Below are 17,150 nucleotides of genomic sequence, written 5' to 3'. Positions count from 1 at the left end.
TGTTTGGAACCAAAAACTTAATATTTACCTATGTACATTTTCTGGAACTGTTAACCACAATCTTTCCTTTAAAAGTATACTACAGAATCTCCATAGAATCCATTAATAACTCTTGAAAATACAATAGATTTCTTTTATTTGAAAAATCTACAATGATATTATATATTACAGAAAAAGGAATATGACGGCTCTTATAATTAGATGATTTTGGTTAAACTATCATTAATTGTTAGTTACTCTACACATCTCAAATGATGAGATTTAAACTGTTTAATGGCAAACTTTTTTCTAGTGATTTGTTGCTTTATTTAAATTTTGAATTAATTGTCAATTCTGTTGGTTTTATGTATCATTTTAATCAGACGTGTTTTTTTCGCAATATATGCTTATGTATCCTAACCATAGATCGACAATTGCTATATACCGCATTTCGATATCAAAATTCCATCTTTCGAACTGACGTGATCAAAAAATATAAAACAAAAATTTCACATCATGAAGATTTGGTAAGGCCTTTGACGAATGAAGAACAATGTTTTTTCCAAGAATATTAATATAGTTATGTTCTTGTAAGATCGCCCCTTCTGTGTGACAATTATTTTTGACTGCGTGGTGTCACATTTGATAAAGTAATCTTCCGATTATTTGGATCAATAAAATAATTATTTGTAATTCAAGATCTCATCAAGTAATTGTGCTTCTTTCTTTTTAAATCTCAACTTATTGATCGTGTACTTGCGAGGCGGAAAGATGATGGCATCGCCAGATTCATCATAATCATTTGAAGACGAAATCAATAATCACCACAATGAGATCTCTTGTACTAACTATACTGTAAATAAAATACTGGAAGAGAAATGCTAGTTCTGATCCTTTAAAGGTTATAGAGTCACTTTCCAAAATCTAATTTCCAGATCATTAAAAATTGAAAGTAATAGTTATAACAGTAAAAACAAGTCAAATCCTTGAAAAAATCAAATTTCGAATATTGGGGAAGAAATGGCTAAATCATTTACCATATTTTCAAACATAATAATATTGAAAATTTATTTATCAAATATATTTCATAAATCTAATTATCAAATTTTGAACTGAATTTAAAATTTATATAGAAAGCTAATGGTTATAATATCCTCCTTAAATCTAATATATTATAATTATATATTTTACTTTAGTTCTAAAATCTAAATTAAAATTGATGAAATAATTGTAATATGGATACATCTGTAAGCCTATCAGAGAAACAGTACGAGAATTATTTTTAGTGAACCGCCGATAACTAATTATTATTAAAATCAGATATTTATTACGATGTTTTTTTTAAAAAATACAATTTTTACCATATAATTGTGATATATTCTTAATTAAAAATAAACCATATTTTAATTGCTCTCTACAGAACATCTATAAATTTAATTCCATTCTTGACTGAATGGATAAATCTACTATGAACGTTTGTTTAGCATTATCTGCTTTTGTAATTCAAAGCCTCTTAATTAACTAAACAATATACTAAAGAAAAAAGAAATTTCTTGCTTCAAAACTGAGAAACTAATAATGGTTCTTCATTTTCTTAACAAAATAAATTAAGCAATATAATCATAACCTTAATTTTCTATTATCTATGTAAATTTAAAAAAATATCAATTGATTGATTTAGTATTGGTGATTATCACATCTACTAGAATAATGAAACAATACCAAGAGCAAAACATAAGAACATTAAACTCCAAACAAATATTGAGCTTAAAATTGAATGACTCTTAATTGTGGTAGATGCATTCTTATAAAACCCAGTCTGATAGACATGGTTAAGTGTAGTGGTGAAACCACTTTGGTATTCGGAATATAGTGAAGAAGACAGTGATGCTTTCATCTTACCGTCACTATCAAAATATTTAAGATTGTTAAACGGGTGTGGAAATAAACCATTTTTCTTTAACTGTTGGTAATCCCATTCAGGTGCATTCTCAGTTTTCCAGTTTGTGAAAAACCAACCATTAGTATAACTTGTATACGAAGATAGTTGAGCTTCGATAAATTGTCTAACCCTCTTCTTATATTCTTTGGGCCATTTGCCAATTGAGTTTTGGGATATACATGTTTGATTTTTAGCAAAAGACGAATAGATTGTTGAATTTGACTTGAAAGTACCGTCATATCTAGCACCTTCATCGACACCATTAAGCCATGTTGCACAATCAGTTAATGCACCAGACCAAGCGCCAATAATTTGTCTATGTGAACTTAGTTGTTGGCCAATCCAACCAGCAAAATGACTAACGCCATTTAGACGGATGTATTGACTACTAAATATGTCGCTCTCACTAAAAACTTGATAGTTGTGATGATCAATTATAATATCTGTTGATTTAAATGTATAATTCTTATTCTTGAAATATGAACTGTTACCATTAGCATAATATGGATTTAACTTGTCACTCCAATAGCCAATAGATTGGAAAGCATCATGGATAATAAAATTTGTCATCCAATCTGGATTATTAACTTTATTTTTGAGAATTTCATAATTATTTAAAGTATTTTCATAAAACTCTGTTAGCAATGTCATGTTTAATTCAGAACCTAAAGGTGCATTTACTAGTTCCAAACCGGCAATTATAGATGAGTTTCCGAGAGTTGTAATACTTTGAAAGAGGTCCATTAATAATGCAGAGGTAACTTCAGTTGAATTTGCCTTTTCTAACCAAGTTGGTTTATCCAATTTTTGTCCAGAGCTAGTGAACCCATTTTGGGAACCGGGAACACCATGTAAGTCGATGACAATTTGTAAATTGTATTTACCTGCCCAATTAAAAGCATTAGATAAATATTTATATTGTATAGTGCCAACATATGGATCCTCAAATATAAAATTCCCTGGATACACATTGGTAGTACCTTCTAACTTCCAAGCCCAGTAACCAATTGGAATTTTAACAGCGTTAAAACCATCATTACTAATTTGCTTGAAATCGTCTTCAGTAATCCAAGTTTTATAATGTTGGTCTAATAACGCCTTAGCATCATTGGATCCCAAGGCTTGACATAGAGTGTATTCATCAACGATAGTTATGTTTGAGTTTTTACCATTAGCAATTTTGGTGGCATTTTTATAAAGAGATGGTGTTATATAAGGTTCAGTAACTAACCAACCACCTAATGTAATACCTTTAAGATGTGTACCATTTTCTGCAAAAGTAAAATATTTGCTCTCCGGTTTAGAAGCTTGAATGTTCGACTCTGAACCTAGAGTCAATTGTAACAACAGAGAGATGATGGATATATAAGTGAGTGCAAGCATTCTTAACAAAAACAAATAATCTTAAGTCGGACTTGACCAAAAGTGAGTAGGTTTTATTTTAAAACGTTATCCAAAAAAAATCCCCACCAATACCTGTCTACAAAAATAAAACTATTCAGTTGATCCCCTCCAGATCCTATTTATTGAGGTAATCCTACTCACGAGAAATAAAATATTGTTAAACTTAACCAAGTGAAAAATATATTTTTATCAAGATATTGCCATTAATATATATGAATTCATTTCAAGTGATAATACGAACTCTAGTTCAACAATACATAATAAGTTCAGAAAGGAAGCTACTCAGAGTTAGGCAAGTAGAGCCAATAGTGAATAACCATGGAAATTTAGACCCACCATAATATATTATTTTTCGAATATCCAAAATTGGGACAGATGTAAACTAACATCCTATCAATGACGTACTGTAGATAGGTACGAAGCCTCCTCAGTAAATCAGTACCTTACCTATTGTTCTTTTAGTAGAACCAAGATAATGTTGTTAGTGGTCAACTGCATATTGTTACAGTTGTTCGAATTAACAAAAACAAATGGCCTTCCTTAGATCTTATTGATGATACAATCTGAAACATCCAACTAAATTCACATACAGACCATGTAATTGTTTGATGCACAGTGTTATCTGATGTTTTTGTATACTAGTCTTTAATTTCGTACAACACTGAATATGTTCAGCTTAAGCTGGTTGTTCTTCTGCATGAACTCTTTGAGACTGAAAATTTTTTCATCGTTCGATTCGAAAATTTTGTAGGAACTGCTCTCTGGGAGATCTTAAAGAGAAAGTACACAATATTGTCGCAGCTAACTTCGGAATGTCAAACCTCCTCACGACCCTATGTCAATTAATTCTAATAAATTAATGCTTCTGGGAAAGCTATGCAAGCTAGTGCTACAATTGATATTAGGGTAGATGATGCTTATCCTATTTTAGTTAATTACATCTTTTGTTGTCCTTTGGCATAATAGGATTTTCCAAGTATTCCATATCTATTGCAAAATGAATATAATTCCAATTTCGAATTATTTCAGGTGTCTATTTCAAATAAAATCGTTGTGCTGATGTTGATAATATGCAGGCGTTAATCAGTTGAGCTGTGGAAAGATAAGTTAATGGAGCAACCGGAGAGAACAGAATGAGTGTATTGTTTTAACATAGCTTCATAAGAACTATCGCATCAGGAATACTCCCAATAATACGTTCTATTATTGTTGAGACTAATAAAGATTAAAAGCAACTGTTATTTGAAATTAATTTATATTATTGTATATTATTTACTTACCTTGCACATTAGAAGAAGAGTATATAATTTCTTTGGTAATATTTTTATCTGCTAACTTGTACTAGTCTTCACTATATTGACAATTGAGTAAAAGCAACACCAGCACGTATTCAGCTTACACCAACTAGATATCCATAGCGTAAGGAACTCACTCGATAATTTTATATGTATTTTATATTAGCGCGCGACAAAGAATACTTAAGATAGTAGTGTTCACGTAATATGGATATCCAAAAATGGAAAATTGTTTGTATGTAAGGTAACTATACCGAGGTACCGAGGATTGTGTGGTAACCAACTCCTAAATATTTGACAGTCAATTACTACTAACTATTTTAAATTATGTTCAACCGATTTGCTCCAATAGGCAAACCAATCTGAAAAGAAAAGAATATCTCTTAAATATTAAAATCAGTTTAAGAAAAGATGAAAATGTTAAAGTGAGCTGTTTAGCGTCTTGGAAATACCTTTTGGAAGGTAGAAGGCTCTCTATATGTCTTTCTCGAAAGAAGAATATGTTTGGATTCTATTATAGGAGCTCGATGGTGAAATATGATGATATTATCGAGTATTGCTTCTTTAAACCATTTTAGAAATTTTCGATTAACTGCAGATTGATTATATTGATATCGAAGGGCGTTTATAAAAATCAAAAATTTGTAATTATAGATATATATACAAAAATATTGGTCATTTTTAGGGTGTAGACCGTAATCACAAAAGCACCTTGTTATACTATTCAAGATAATTAAAGAAAATTATACAATGGTAAATATATTTCTATTATATTGTTCCAGTGTTACTCAATACCTACGAATGAAACATCATGAACATTTTACCTCCCTTGTTTATATATTACAATATCATTTCAGAATTCCCCAAGCAACAAAGTAGGTACCTTACTCGCGATGGCGAATGTCAATGGAATGAACTCGAAACTTAATATAGGCGATGCTCTATATCAGATTTTATTAATATAATGATCGGCTTTGTTTATTGCCATATTATAGCCTCCCAGAGTTTAATATTTTGGAATATCGCTGATTCTAATAAAATTTCATTGCTGTCGAAGAATTTTTCAAATTTAATCGATTTGAAATTTATCCTCAAACTAAATTAATAAATATGATTAAAAATGAGGATTCTATTATACCAGTAATTGCTACCAAAGAATGATTGCTAGTTCATATTTGTCATCTGCTGTATATTACATACAAAGATATTGTTATTATTTGATTTCTTTCGTAATTGTCATTATTTGGTTGTGGTATGGCTTTTCAAAAAATGATGTACCTTCCTAGCCTACTAACTAAATACATTCATTAACATTCTGTATATATAATTATTCTAGTGTTTTTCCATGGCCTCGATCTTGAATTTAAAATGATTGTAGTATCAAATAAGAATTTTTTTGTAATCATAGACTCTGAAAACAAATCGTAGGTCATTAAACATCTAAACTATCTTAATACTATCAATTAAACCTTATCTTGCACTGTGGGCATCTTTAGAAAATCATTTCTATAAGAGGCAATCATTAGTATAATTTTCCATATTTTAAAAAAATACAATAGAACTTTTTTTTAAAATAAGACAATGATAAATATATTTCAGATTAATCATATATGAAAAATTAGGATATAAAATTTGTCAATATATATCCTCGCTTTTGAGTGAGGAACCAGATATATGAAGTATTGCATACTTGTATCAATATACCAGATAGTGAGCTGGAATTATCAAACTTGAATAATAAAGATTGTTACTATTATCTTTTAAATAAAAAAAACAAACATGTTCAGATGCTTTTTGTATTGGTATTATATTGGAAATTTGAAATTAATTGCAATTCGATTATTCGTGTCCTCAATAGAACTTGTATTAATTATATTCTGTGTTTCATTGTCTATGCATATTTCTCCGGCGTGCCCTTCTCCTACTTTCAAGTTTACGATGGTGCTCAACATAATGTAGAACTAATGCTTCGCAAGTTATTGCTACGGTCAACATTGGGACCCCAACAATGCCCAAACTATCAGCAGCACTCTGTTCTCCAACAAAAAGATCGGCAGAACGTTTGATAAAACCATAAAACGAATCTGCAAAATCCTTAGTGTAATACGCAATTTTAGGCTTAGGATTACTCGGTATAGGACGATTATTAATATCCTCTAATAGCAATAATTCATACTCACTGTCCTCTGAAAAAAGTGATAACATTGTCAATTTTCTATTCCATTTCAACTTCTGGCCTGTAATATTTGAACTATAGTTTTCAGTTCTTAAATCTCTTTTCATACCAATTGGATCAATGTTAACGGTGTGCAGGTATTCAAATTGATACTCCTTGGTAAAACCTAACTGATCGCATGTGACTTGACAAAATGGTGTTTTATACAACGTATGGGTTTCCGATTCAATAATTATTTCAAACTTATTATAAGGTGGGGGCTCATTCTTGGATTTCATCTCATAAATATAGATTATAAAACTCATTTTTTTCATTCCTAAACAAAATCCAATGGTAGATGTGACCTTGGAATCAAACAGGCCATCTTTCCTACTAATAATATGCAACAATGGCACGCCAACTCCGCTTGGATCTAACTCATTTTTATTCTTAGAGCTTTTAAACTTTTCAAAAGATTGAATTGAACTGAATGCAAAATAACCCTCACCTTCTAGTACTTTAGCAATGATTAAATTTCTTCTCCTGGAAAAATGATAACAAGTTGGGATATCATTACTTGTAGTAGTTAAAACCTTATATTTTCCCTCAATTGATGATCTATTAAGAGCTTTACCTAGAAAACCTACCATTCACAACTAATACCTTTTTCGTTCAAATATTCAGGAAATATATTAGCTCTCCAAAACCACACTAGTAGTTAACCAGAAAAGTTTGTCTCTATAGAGTTTCCTGATTACAATGCAACAAACACCTCAGAATCAGAAGTTATTGATAACTGTAATTGTAAAGTTCTTTCAGTTTATATACTTCAGTAAGAGAATTATATCAAAGTTCCTCCCATAGTACTCAATTGTAGGCTTAATACGAAGCTTTAGACTGAAGTTCTGGATACATTGAATCCTCTTATCAATACTAGAGGCTTAGTAGTGATTGATATCTTAACTAAAACGTTTCGAATTTCTCGAATGTTGTTACGGTACTATCGTCATCATGGCAACACAAAGGGAACTCGGAGAGATGAAAATTTGTAACAACAAGGAATTTTACTGTTAGGGTAATAACTCAGTTACAGCAAGTCAAGGCTTATTAGAAGAGATGATGGCGTGGTTTGGCTTGTAAAAGCTGATGTTCCTGAGGCTATGATGGGAAATGTAGTTATCCAGAAATTTTGACTCTCAGTAATTACAGTTACCATACGGTTTTTATCCTTGAGGAAGGTTCAGACACTGGAAAGATACGTTTTCCCTCAGATAAAAAAACTGCTGTATCAGAAGTCTCTCCTGCCTAAGTATTTGTGGATAAAATAGTGGGGTGTCTTAGAGTAGATAAGTTTAGGTATTTGCCTTGGTTCACCATCTCGTTTGGTCTTATTATCGCCAATTACTGTAGTATCAAGTACGTGACAATATTGTAGGATTTATATTGAAAAATGGATATGTATTTAGCTGCTAAGTAGTTTTGCTATGTAATATTATTTACAGAGCAGCCTAATTCACCTGGGAACTGAATCCGGCATTAAAACATGAGTTTCTATATTCTTTCTGATCTGCTTATTAGTGAAATTAACTATGGTAGTACTCTCTTTTTCATTCTCATTCAATAAGAGATCTAGAGCATTCCAGTAAATAACATTAATATTATTCCTGCATTAGTAATATTTCGTGTTATAAAGTTATATTTGAATCAAATAAATTTTAAATACCATTTTATTTCAAGTGAAATTCACCTGGACAGTTAGACAAGGAGTGGAAGCGATAAACTGATCTGATACACATAGACACCAGCTAATTGATATTAGATATTCTTAATGTTTGATATGCAAATGTTGCTGGAAAAATAATTTCGTTCATTACATTAGGTAGAAATAGTTCCATCATTCACCAATAAGATATATACTAAAATTTTCCCTCTTTACTTTAATCATAAACTTTTGTCATTTATTCTCGATCTTTTCTTTAAACTTTAAAGAAGCAGGCTATTTGGTTTTTCAATAAATACAAAACAATGTTCATTATGTTTCTAAAAATTTCATAGATTGCAAACATAAATTGAAAGGTGGGAGGTTCACGAATAAAAGCAAAATCCGGATAAATCTTAGAACCCAAACTAGTGGCATATATATATAAATTTGAATGGTATTAAAATTCAACTGTCCATTTAAATCCAGAATTAATGACCACTTGTCTCACATGTACCCTGGCAATAATATTAATTTATATTTAGGCATTTATGTTTTTTTTCCTTTCTTTTCAATTTCCACCAACAAAATAATTTTTTTACAACTATTATAAACCAATGTTATAAAAGCACCAAAAATAAATCGAAATATACTCATGAAATAGTCTAATTTACTTCATTTCCAAATGCAATTTAAATAAAACAATCCAGTTTAATACTAACAGACATACCCTTATGTAAATTAATATTCACCGTAAATGTTCACATATACAACTTTCATTTAATCAATCAGTACTACACTATTCAAGAAAATATTACAAATGGCTTCCTCTCATCATAAAAATCATTTTTATAGGACATTTTAACACTATAATGTAGCTATTCTCTATTATAGATTTTCAAAACTCATAAATCTTAAACAAAATAAATCACGAGGATCCCATACAACAAAGGCAGTTCAAAGCAAAAATAAAATTCTTGTTTTAATCATCTTTCTATGTCACCTTCTGGGTCTTAAGTTCTCATAGTTAATCTTTCTCATAAAGGTTGAATGCGCCTGTTCATTTTCTTTACAATCTGATAAAATAGGAGTAAAAGATACTATAGTTCAGGATCTAGAAATCCAAACAAATTCACAATGACAATTCCCAGTTCTCCAAGGTTGGTCTTAAAAGTAATTAAATTATTTGAATTCTTGATCCATGTTTCATCCATTGGGCATTATTTTTATTAGAATTGTGATTCTCTTCCCTATTGATATTTGTCCTTTTCAATTAAACGAATTCACCATATTGTTGAAAACTCTATTAAATAATTAAGATCTGCTCTCTTCAGTTAATCTTATGATCATCCCTCATCTTCTTATCACCCTCATCTTCTTATCACCCTCATATCCATTAATCAAACTGTCTTAAATCAAAACTAATTGCTTGATATCATTCTCTTATTTTAATCCTACGAATAATGTATATTAATATTTTTTCAATTTTGGTGTTGGTCCTTCCAACAGCCACAGTTTACCCTACCTCGACCCAAGTGAGATATCTCGCTACCAACACATTAGTACTAATAAACACAAGTAAGAGGTAATATATGAGGACTATGCAACGCACTGATGCTGAACATAGCCATGTACACGACCACAGTCACACTTATCAAAGTAATGACGCTCCTGAAAGGAATGACATCCAACAATGTCATTCAGCCACACTTCACCAAACACATATAAAAGGATTATGAAACCTCCATTTTCCAATCCTGACTTTTATGAACACCTGATCTATATCTCCTATTATAATTTAGACTACATATATTTATTAGATGGTTTCTAGCTTGAAGGGACCAGTTCGAATTACTCACACATACTTTAAATACTATAATACTTTTACTATTTCAAGACTATCAAGTCTATATTAAATATCTATCAAGATCCCTAAATCAATTATTATACAAGTCTACCGGGCTTGTCATCTTATACGTCAAAAGGTCCAATATTGGTATTGGACCTTTTAGCGTATGAAATGACAAGCCTCGTTGACTTGTATTATAGTATAAAATATGTGTGTTAGCAAAGTATCTATTAGTGACTTGTGTGTCTTATAGATGTGTATTTGAGTATAAAATATATATGTGTGAGAATTCGATCTGGTCTCTTTTTATAGGGACCATCCAAAGAAGATATATCTAATAACTAAACATAGATTATAACTTTATGGTGACAGGAATAAGACCATGTAAATGAGCTTTTAGATGGTCCTTTTATATGTTTCCTCGAGGATAGAAGAATGTAGGTGAAACAGACGACGTGGAGTTTCTTATGAATCTAACTCATGAGCTGTCATAATTATGGATACATCTGTGAACATATCTGTGTCTGTCATCTTATTTATGTTTGTAGGTTGTAATATGTTGGTAGCGAGATATTTCACTTGGATCAAGGTAGGGTAAACTGTGGGAAAGACCAACATTGGAAGTGCATCCGGGTAATCAGGATTCGGGTTAATTATATTAAAAGACAGTATCAGGACTACATTCCATAGCAGTGTCCCATGCTGCAGATAAGTTGACATCACAGTAAAGTTTAGAATCCATATCAAACCTAAGAATAATCTTGTCCCAATTAGTCATCGAATAATTATATGTTTTTACATATTCTTTTAGGGTCTACATAAAATCTGATCGGTACTACATCTAACCATCTTCAATCTAGATTGCGAATTATCTATTCAAGTTCAAACATCTGAGATCTAGGAAATTCCCAGTTGGAGAATAATATTGGAAATAACAATTTCTCTGATATCTATTTATGTCACCGGTGTAAGTAGAGAATTGCAGTGAAGGAGAAATGCTAAACTACAGAACATAATAAACTTTTGAGGTTAGATCCAAAACTTCCATTAAACTCACACTTAAAATTGTGTCGATAAACGTTGACACTTTCGTTTCAATATATACCTATTATCCTAATTCAAATGTAACTAAGATCCTATCTCCGAGAGATAAGAAAGATGAGACATAGAAAAAAAATATTAAACGGAACAAGCAATGAAGGTAGTTGATCGGCAATCCATTAGTTATTTTGCTTTTGAATAATTTTTCATTCTTCCACGATGTCTAATTTAAGACTAAATTCTTGAGGAGAGAAGTCAGAATGATCTTTAGAATGTAGAAAACGCACAATTGTTTGTTGAGAAAGATAATTAATTTCTTATTCATGCTCTTAAATTAAATGATAACTTTATAGGTTCCTAATATTGCTTATATAATTCCAATCTTAGTGAAGCCAATTCTGTCCATGATTTCAAACTACATCAAGAAGTAGTTTTGAAATCCTAGTAATAACACCTAATTTTATTCAAGTCTATCATTGTTAATATATCTATATATGTATGAATGTATGTATGTCTTATAAAATGTTAAAATTATGAATGTAGATTTTCTAAATGGATATCTTTTAGAAATAAAAATTTCTTCAATGAGATAGTGGTGTTAATATACCATATTTTTTCAGTTAGTGAAACTGGATTTGCTACGCAAAAATGCACCATATTTGTAAATCACAAACGGTATTAAAGAAACACCAACACCAATGAATCCTAACAATGAAGAACCCCAACCTACTGGATACTTTTCACTTCCCAAATTATTGAACATAGCTTGACCGAATAATGGAAATGCGGATGCAAACCCTGCACGCATTAAACCATTACCAGCAAATACAGATGCTACATGTTCAGGATAACTCATGCCTAAATAAGCAAAAACTGTTTGAAATATGTTAAATGTATTAATGACAAAAAATACTTCGGCAACTATTGGTAATATCCAATGGATACCAGCTGTCCACCCAAAGAAGAATAAGGAAAATGGAAGACACCAGCTTACAATCATTGAAAGAACCATGAAATCTTCAGGAACAAATAAACCATTTTTGAATCTTGGAGCTAAATACTTTGAAAGGAAAATCAAGTAAATTGCATATGCAAAAATACAACCCACTTGGAAACCCATAAATGCCAGACCCAATTCAACAACTGTGAAATGATAAATTCCAACGAACACAATTGGGAAGGCTTCGAAGAATAGGTAGAAAATACCATAACAAAGCGCAATGTATACATCGAAGGCTAAAACTATAGGTTCCTTAATGATAATTTTTATTGGTTTGTAGAGAGAAGACAATATAAAACTCTTCATATCCAATTCTGATTCCTTCTTCTCTGCTGTGGTGTAATACCTCTGATCACCAGTTTCTTTTCTTAACCTTCTTGCACGACGAACTAAAATATTATCATGATGAGTTTCTGGGAAGAAAAATATCAGAATAATCAAAGTTGCGGCACACATCCATAGTAGTAACCAAAATATCCATCTCCAATCCTTTGCTTCTAAGATAGCTGCCCCCAATAATGGTGCCAAAACAGGAGCTGCAATTGCACCTACTGCCCATAAACCTAAAACTACAGGAACAAGTTCAGGTTTCATAATGTCGGTAACTGTTGCACCCCCAGTTGCTAATGCAGGAGAACAGAATATACCACTGATGAAACGAATAACAACCATACCACCATAATTCTTCACTGTGGCAGCTCCAATTTGGAATATGCAAAAACAGAAAAGTGTAATTATATAAATGTTCTGACGCCCCAATGTAGCAAACTCTGATAATGGTGAAAATATTATAGGACCAATACCATACCCTAGAACATATATTGATAAGTTCAAAGTTGCTGCCACATGCCCGACATGGAATTCCTTTTGAACCGCTTCTTGACCTGGTGTATAAATTGAAGAACCCATATATGTTACAGCAGTAAGCAGCATCACCTGCAAAATCATTATGGTTTTTTTAGGTGTAGACCAATTATATGGGTGTTCTGGATCTTCATCTCCATTCCAATCTACTAAAAATGGATCCTTATTTATTGTTTCATTATCAGTATTTTCTTCAGCTGAACTACTTGTGGGGATCAATGAATTTTGATTATTGTTACTAATGGAATTTTTCTCTATATCCTTATTATCATCATTTAAAGTTACTGTTGCGCTGTAATCAGTTGTAGAACCTATATTTGAAGTTTCACTTATTTTTAATAAATGGAGGTATTCCAAGACATCAGTAGCAAAACTATTTTTGTAGGTATCGGAATACATTGTAATCCTAGGTGTATCCTTGACTTTTTATCTAAATTGTTTTTAACTAGAACAGGTTTTATTATATTATAAATAATTTACTGTTTTTCATTAATAATTATTTAAGTTCCAAATACAAAGGTCATGATTCGATTTAGTTTTGTAAATACTATCATATTTATATTCATGATTAATTTGCTAGCTGAAAGAAAACAAATACCACTGGTGGAACAGTTCAGATCAACTAAAGAGAATGGATTATTATTAATTAATAGAATATAAGAATGTACAACGCAAATATAGGTGATTATTAATGAAGATATCATATAACCATTACTTTTTCCTCTTCGAAGAAGATATCTTGCTACAGCCTTATATTCGAAATGGATCTAACATGGTTATAATAGGGCTGTATCATGGATATAGTAGTTTTTTGATGGATATTAGAGAATTTTTCTTCGTTTCAAGCGGAAATAAAAGTTCTACTCATTTTTCCCCGAAAAAGAAAACCCAGTCAAAAACACATCTTGTACGTAAATATTTACTGTAAGCTTCCAAATTTAGGTTGTGAGATTATTTCGAATTAACTATCTGTTAAGCTACTTAGCCTCTTAAAGAAAAGGAAATTAAACTATCCTTACTCTGTAATCTTTGACTGATTTTTCCGAGCATTAATTATTGAGAGGGGAAAATAAACTGTCCAAGGGAGGATATAGCACTAAACATTGAGTTTTCCGAAGCGACGATTAAAATAAAATGTCGGATTAATTTAGTGAAATCATAGTTCTAAATTTTTAAAATTGAGCTTCTAGGCCACGTATCATATCTTATGAAACAACTGTAGTAAACCAGTAACTAGATTCCGGTAATGGTAAACGCACTCTCGGAAATAATTAATGAGAGTAGTGTTTTGATTGCTCTTGGCTTATTAAGAAGTTTATTGTATAAGAAGAGCTGATAGGGCAAGCCTAATGATGTAACTACTTCTCATTGGTTTCTTGAAACAGAAAGTCAGGATTGTGTATTTAATAATGTTAGCAAAGGTTATAGAAAAAGTAAGTCATTTGGAATTCCGGATATCATCTGAACAGTTGATCTAGGAAATGTAATTTGTCTTGGCATAGTCACAAGTTTAAGTTCTTATAGAAAACTTCTCTTCGGAAGTTAAATAGCACTTGTACTGATGGAAGATGTTCGGGAGAAAGTATTAACAGTTCAAATGTAAATAAAATTGGCAAACCAGTAAATTATTTTGGATTACACCCTATCTAGCATACCACCTCTGATAAGAGCCTAACATTTATTTTCAATTGAAATGCTGAAGTAGCTTCAAAGGTTCATTTTTGTATATGTGCACTTTAGAATAGTATAAACTGAGGTACTAAAGTTTACCATAATCTTAAATATCTACGTAACTTCTAAAATTTCATTTCTATCCATACTAAAAGTGCAGGAGCTCTTTTAGAGAATTCTTATTTTTTTTCGTTCGATTTGAACTAATTCCCACATTTTCTTTTTATTCTTCTTCTCAATAAGGCTATTATTTATCTCTATTTCGATGCAGAATCTTCTACTTTAAATTTCTAAAATAAAGACATTAGTTAGCGATTAAGTTTGGTTTCATAAAAGGATGAAGAAGGCAGATATGTGAGTACTTAAATTATTGTTTTTTTAAAAACAAAACAGAGAAAATTAAACTAGGATGAAAAGGTATCTACCATTGACATTATGAGTTTCAAGGATTCATATAATGAAGACTTATCAATAACTTTTAACGAAAGCATTTTGGAGTTGGTAAAATACGAATGTCGCAAGTTCGATGACTATAGGATACTCGGAAGTTATCTTATAATTTAATCAGTAACAGATAAATTGCCTTAATATATAATTCCTTGTTTATTCTTGACACTTCCCTTACCAAAGATAGTTCCATGAATTTATGATTCCTAAACTCTGCTCAATTAACATTTTGCATCTCAGAAGTTCTTAGTATTATATTGACTACCGCAGAGTTTTCTGCGTTTTATAAAAATTTATTAGTATGGAATTTATATTTTCTTACAAATTAATAACCAAAATAACATTTCAGTAATATTTTTATTATATATATATATATATATATATATATATGAAATTTAGGATTCTGGAAACTCCTCCCGTTTAATACTCTTCTACAATTCTTAAGTGGTGAACCTAACTGGAATATTCACTTCCTGATTAATAAATACCATTAAAACTGATTGATATCAGTTATACCTTTAGGATATACTATTTTCTTAACACTACTATATGCTAATTAAATAAGAGTTCATAAATATCTAAAATATATGTAATCATCAAATATTGAGTGTTCAATTTGGTTTCGCAGTCGCAGTTTAATTTCCAAATTCCTTGTCAAAATCAACTAGAGTGAATCTGTACTTTACGTCACCTTTATCCATTCTTTCAAATGCTTCATTGACACCTGCTTCTCCGACAGGCAGTGTTTCGACCCAAGGCTTAATATCTTTTTCAGCAACAAAATTTAGCAAATGTTCAATCTCTCTTCTAGAACCAATTGCACTGTTGCCAATAGTAACACCAATTAAGCCAAATGGTTTTAAAGTTAACACTTCGTCAGCAGCCGGTGCTGAAATGGAGATGATCTTGGTGTTGACCTTCATTATCTTTGTCAATTCATCAAAGTTTATATCTGTTAAGGAAGAAGCACAGATAACTAGTAAATCTAAAGTATCGAAGTACTTAGTAGTCCAGTCCTTGTCTTCTAGAGTGGCAATAAAATGATCAGCACCTAATTTTTTAGCATCAGCTTCCTTTGAGTGAGTACGTGAGAATGCATATACCTCGGCACCCATGCCCTTAGCAAATAGAAGACCCATATGACCAATACCACCAATACCGACAATACCAACTTTTTTTCCAGGACCACAACCGTTTCTTAATAATGGGGAGTATACAGTAATACCACCACACAGCAATGGAGCAGCTAATTCATTTGATAACTTGTCTGGAATAGGGATAGCAAAGTGTTCATGTAATCTAATATGAGATGCATAACCACCTTGTGAAACATATCCATCAATATATGGAATACTATAAGTCCAAACAGACTTTGGACAATAAGATTCGTTATCACTTTTACAACGACTACACTCTAAGCATGACCATGCTTGAGCACCCACACCAACTCTATCACCAACTTTGATTCCAGTAGTACATTTGGGACCAACTTTTAAAACACGTCCAATAATTTCATGGCCAACGACTTGTTTCTCAGCAACTGGACCCCAATGAGATGCAGCACAATGAACATCTGAGCCACAGACACCACAGGCTTCGATTTTAATGTCAACATCTTTATCGTTAAATTGTTTTGGTTCAAAAGTAACCTTTTTTGGATGCTTCCAGTCTTCACGATTGGTAATACCGATACCTTGGAACTTTTCTGGGTAAGACATTTTTGCTTTTGTTATCGAATTAGATTAATAAGTTTGAATAATAATACTTAGTTATTATATCTCAGAAACTTAATAGGTTAGATTAT

The 17,150-nt window shown here is 31.2% G+C and overlaps 4 protein-coding genes across 4 annotated transcripts; all 4 read right to left on the bottom strand.

Moving 5' to 3' along the window:
• Positions 1-1,681: 1,681 nt before the first annotated feature.
• Positions 1,682-3,304, bottom strand: Kpol_1057p27 (exoglucanase repeat family protein; the record flags this gene model as incomplete). Its single annotated transcript, XM_001643646.1, has 1 exon — positions 1,682-3,304. One exon carries the CDS (start codon positions 3,302-3,304, stop codon positions 1,682-1,684), a length of 1,623 nt encoding a protein of 540 aa, XP_001643696.1.
• Positions 3,305-6,504: 3,200 nt separating this feature from the next.
• Positions 6,505-7,425, bottom strand: Kpol_1057p26 (uncharacterized protein; the record flags this gene model as incomplete). The annotated part of the gene is made up of 1 exon (XM_001643645.1): positions 6,505-7,425. The coding sequence occupies one exon, from the start codon at positions 7,423-7,425 to the stop codon at positions 6,505-6,507; it is 921 nt and encodes a 306-aa protein (XP_001643695.1).
• A 4,555-nt stretch (positions 7,426-11,980) lies between these two features.
• Kpol_1057p25 (MFS transporter) lies at positions 11,981-13,627 on the bottom strand (the record flags this gene model as incomplete). Its single annotated transcript, XM_001643644.1, has 1 exon — positions 11,981-13,627. One exon carries the CDS (start codon positions 13,625-13,627, stop codon positions 11,981-11,983), a length of 1,647 nt encoding a protein of 548 aa, XP_001643694.1.
• Positions 13,628-15,981: 2,354 nt separating this feature from the next.
• On the bottom strand, positions 15,982-17,064 carry Kpol_1057p24 (NAD(P)-dependent alcohol dehydrogenase; the record flags this gene model as incomplete). The annotated part of the gene is made up of 1 exon (XM_001643643.1): positions 15,982-17,064. One exon carries the CDS (start codon positions 17,062-17,064, stop codon positions 15,982-15,984), a length of 1,083 nt encoding a protein of 360 aa, XP_001643693.1.
• Between the last annotated feature and the right edge of the window lie 86 nt (positions 17,065-17,150).

The sequence above is a fragment of the Vanderwaltozyma polyspora genome, genomic scaffold (genome assembly GCF_000150035.1).
Source record: "Vanderwaltozyma polyspora DSM 70294 KpolScaffold1057 genomic scaffold, whole genome shotgun sequence".
Classification (NCBI taxonomy): Eukaryota; Fungi; Ascomycota; class Saccharomycetes; order Saccharomycetales; family Saccharomycetaceae; genus Vanderwaltozyma; species Vanderwaltozyma polyspora.
This window is presented reverse-complemented; position numbering and strand designations above follow the sequence as displayed.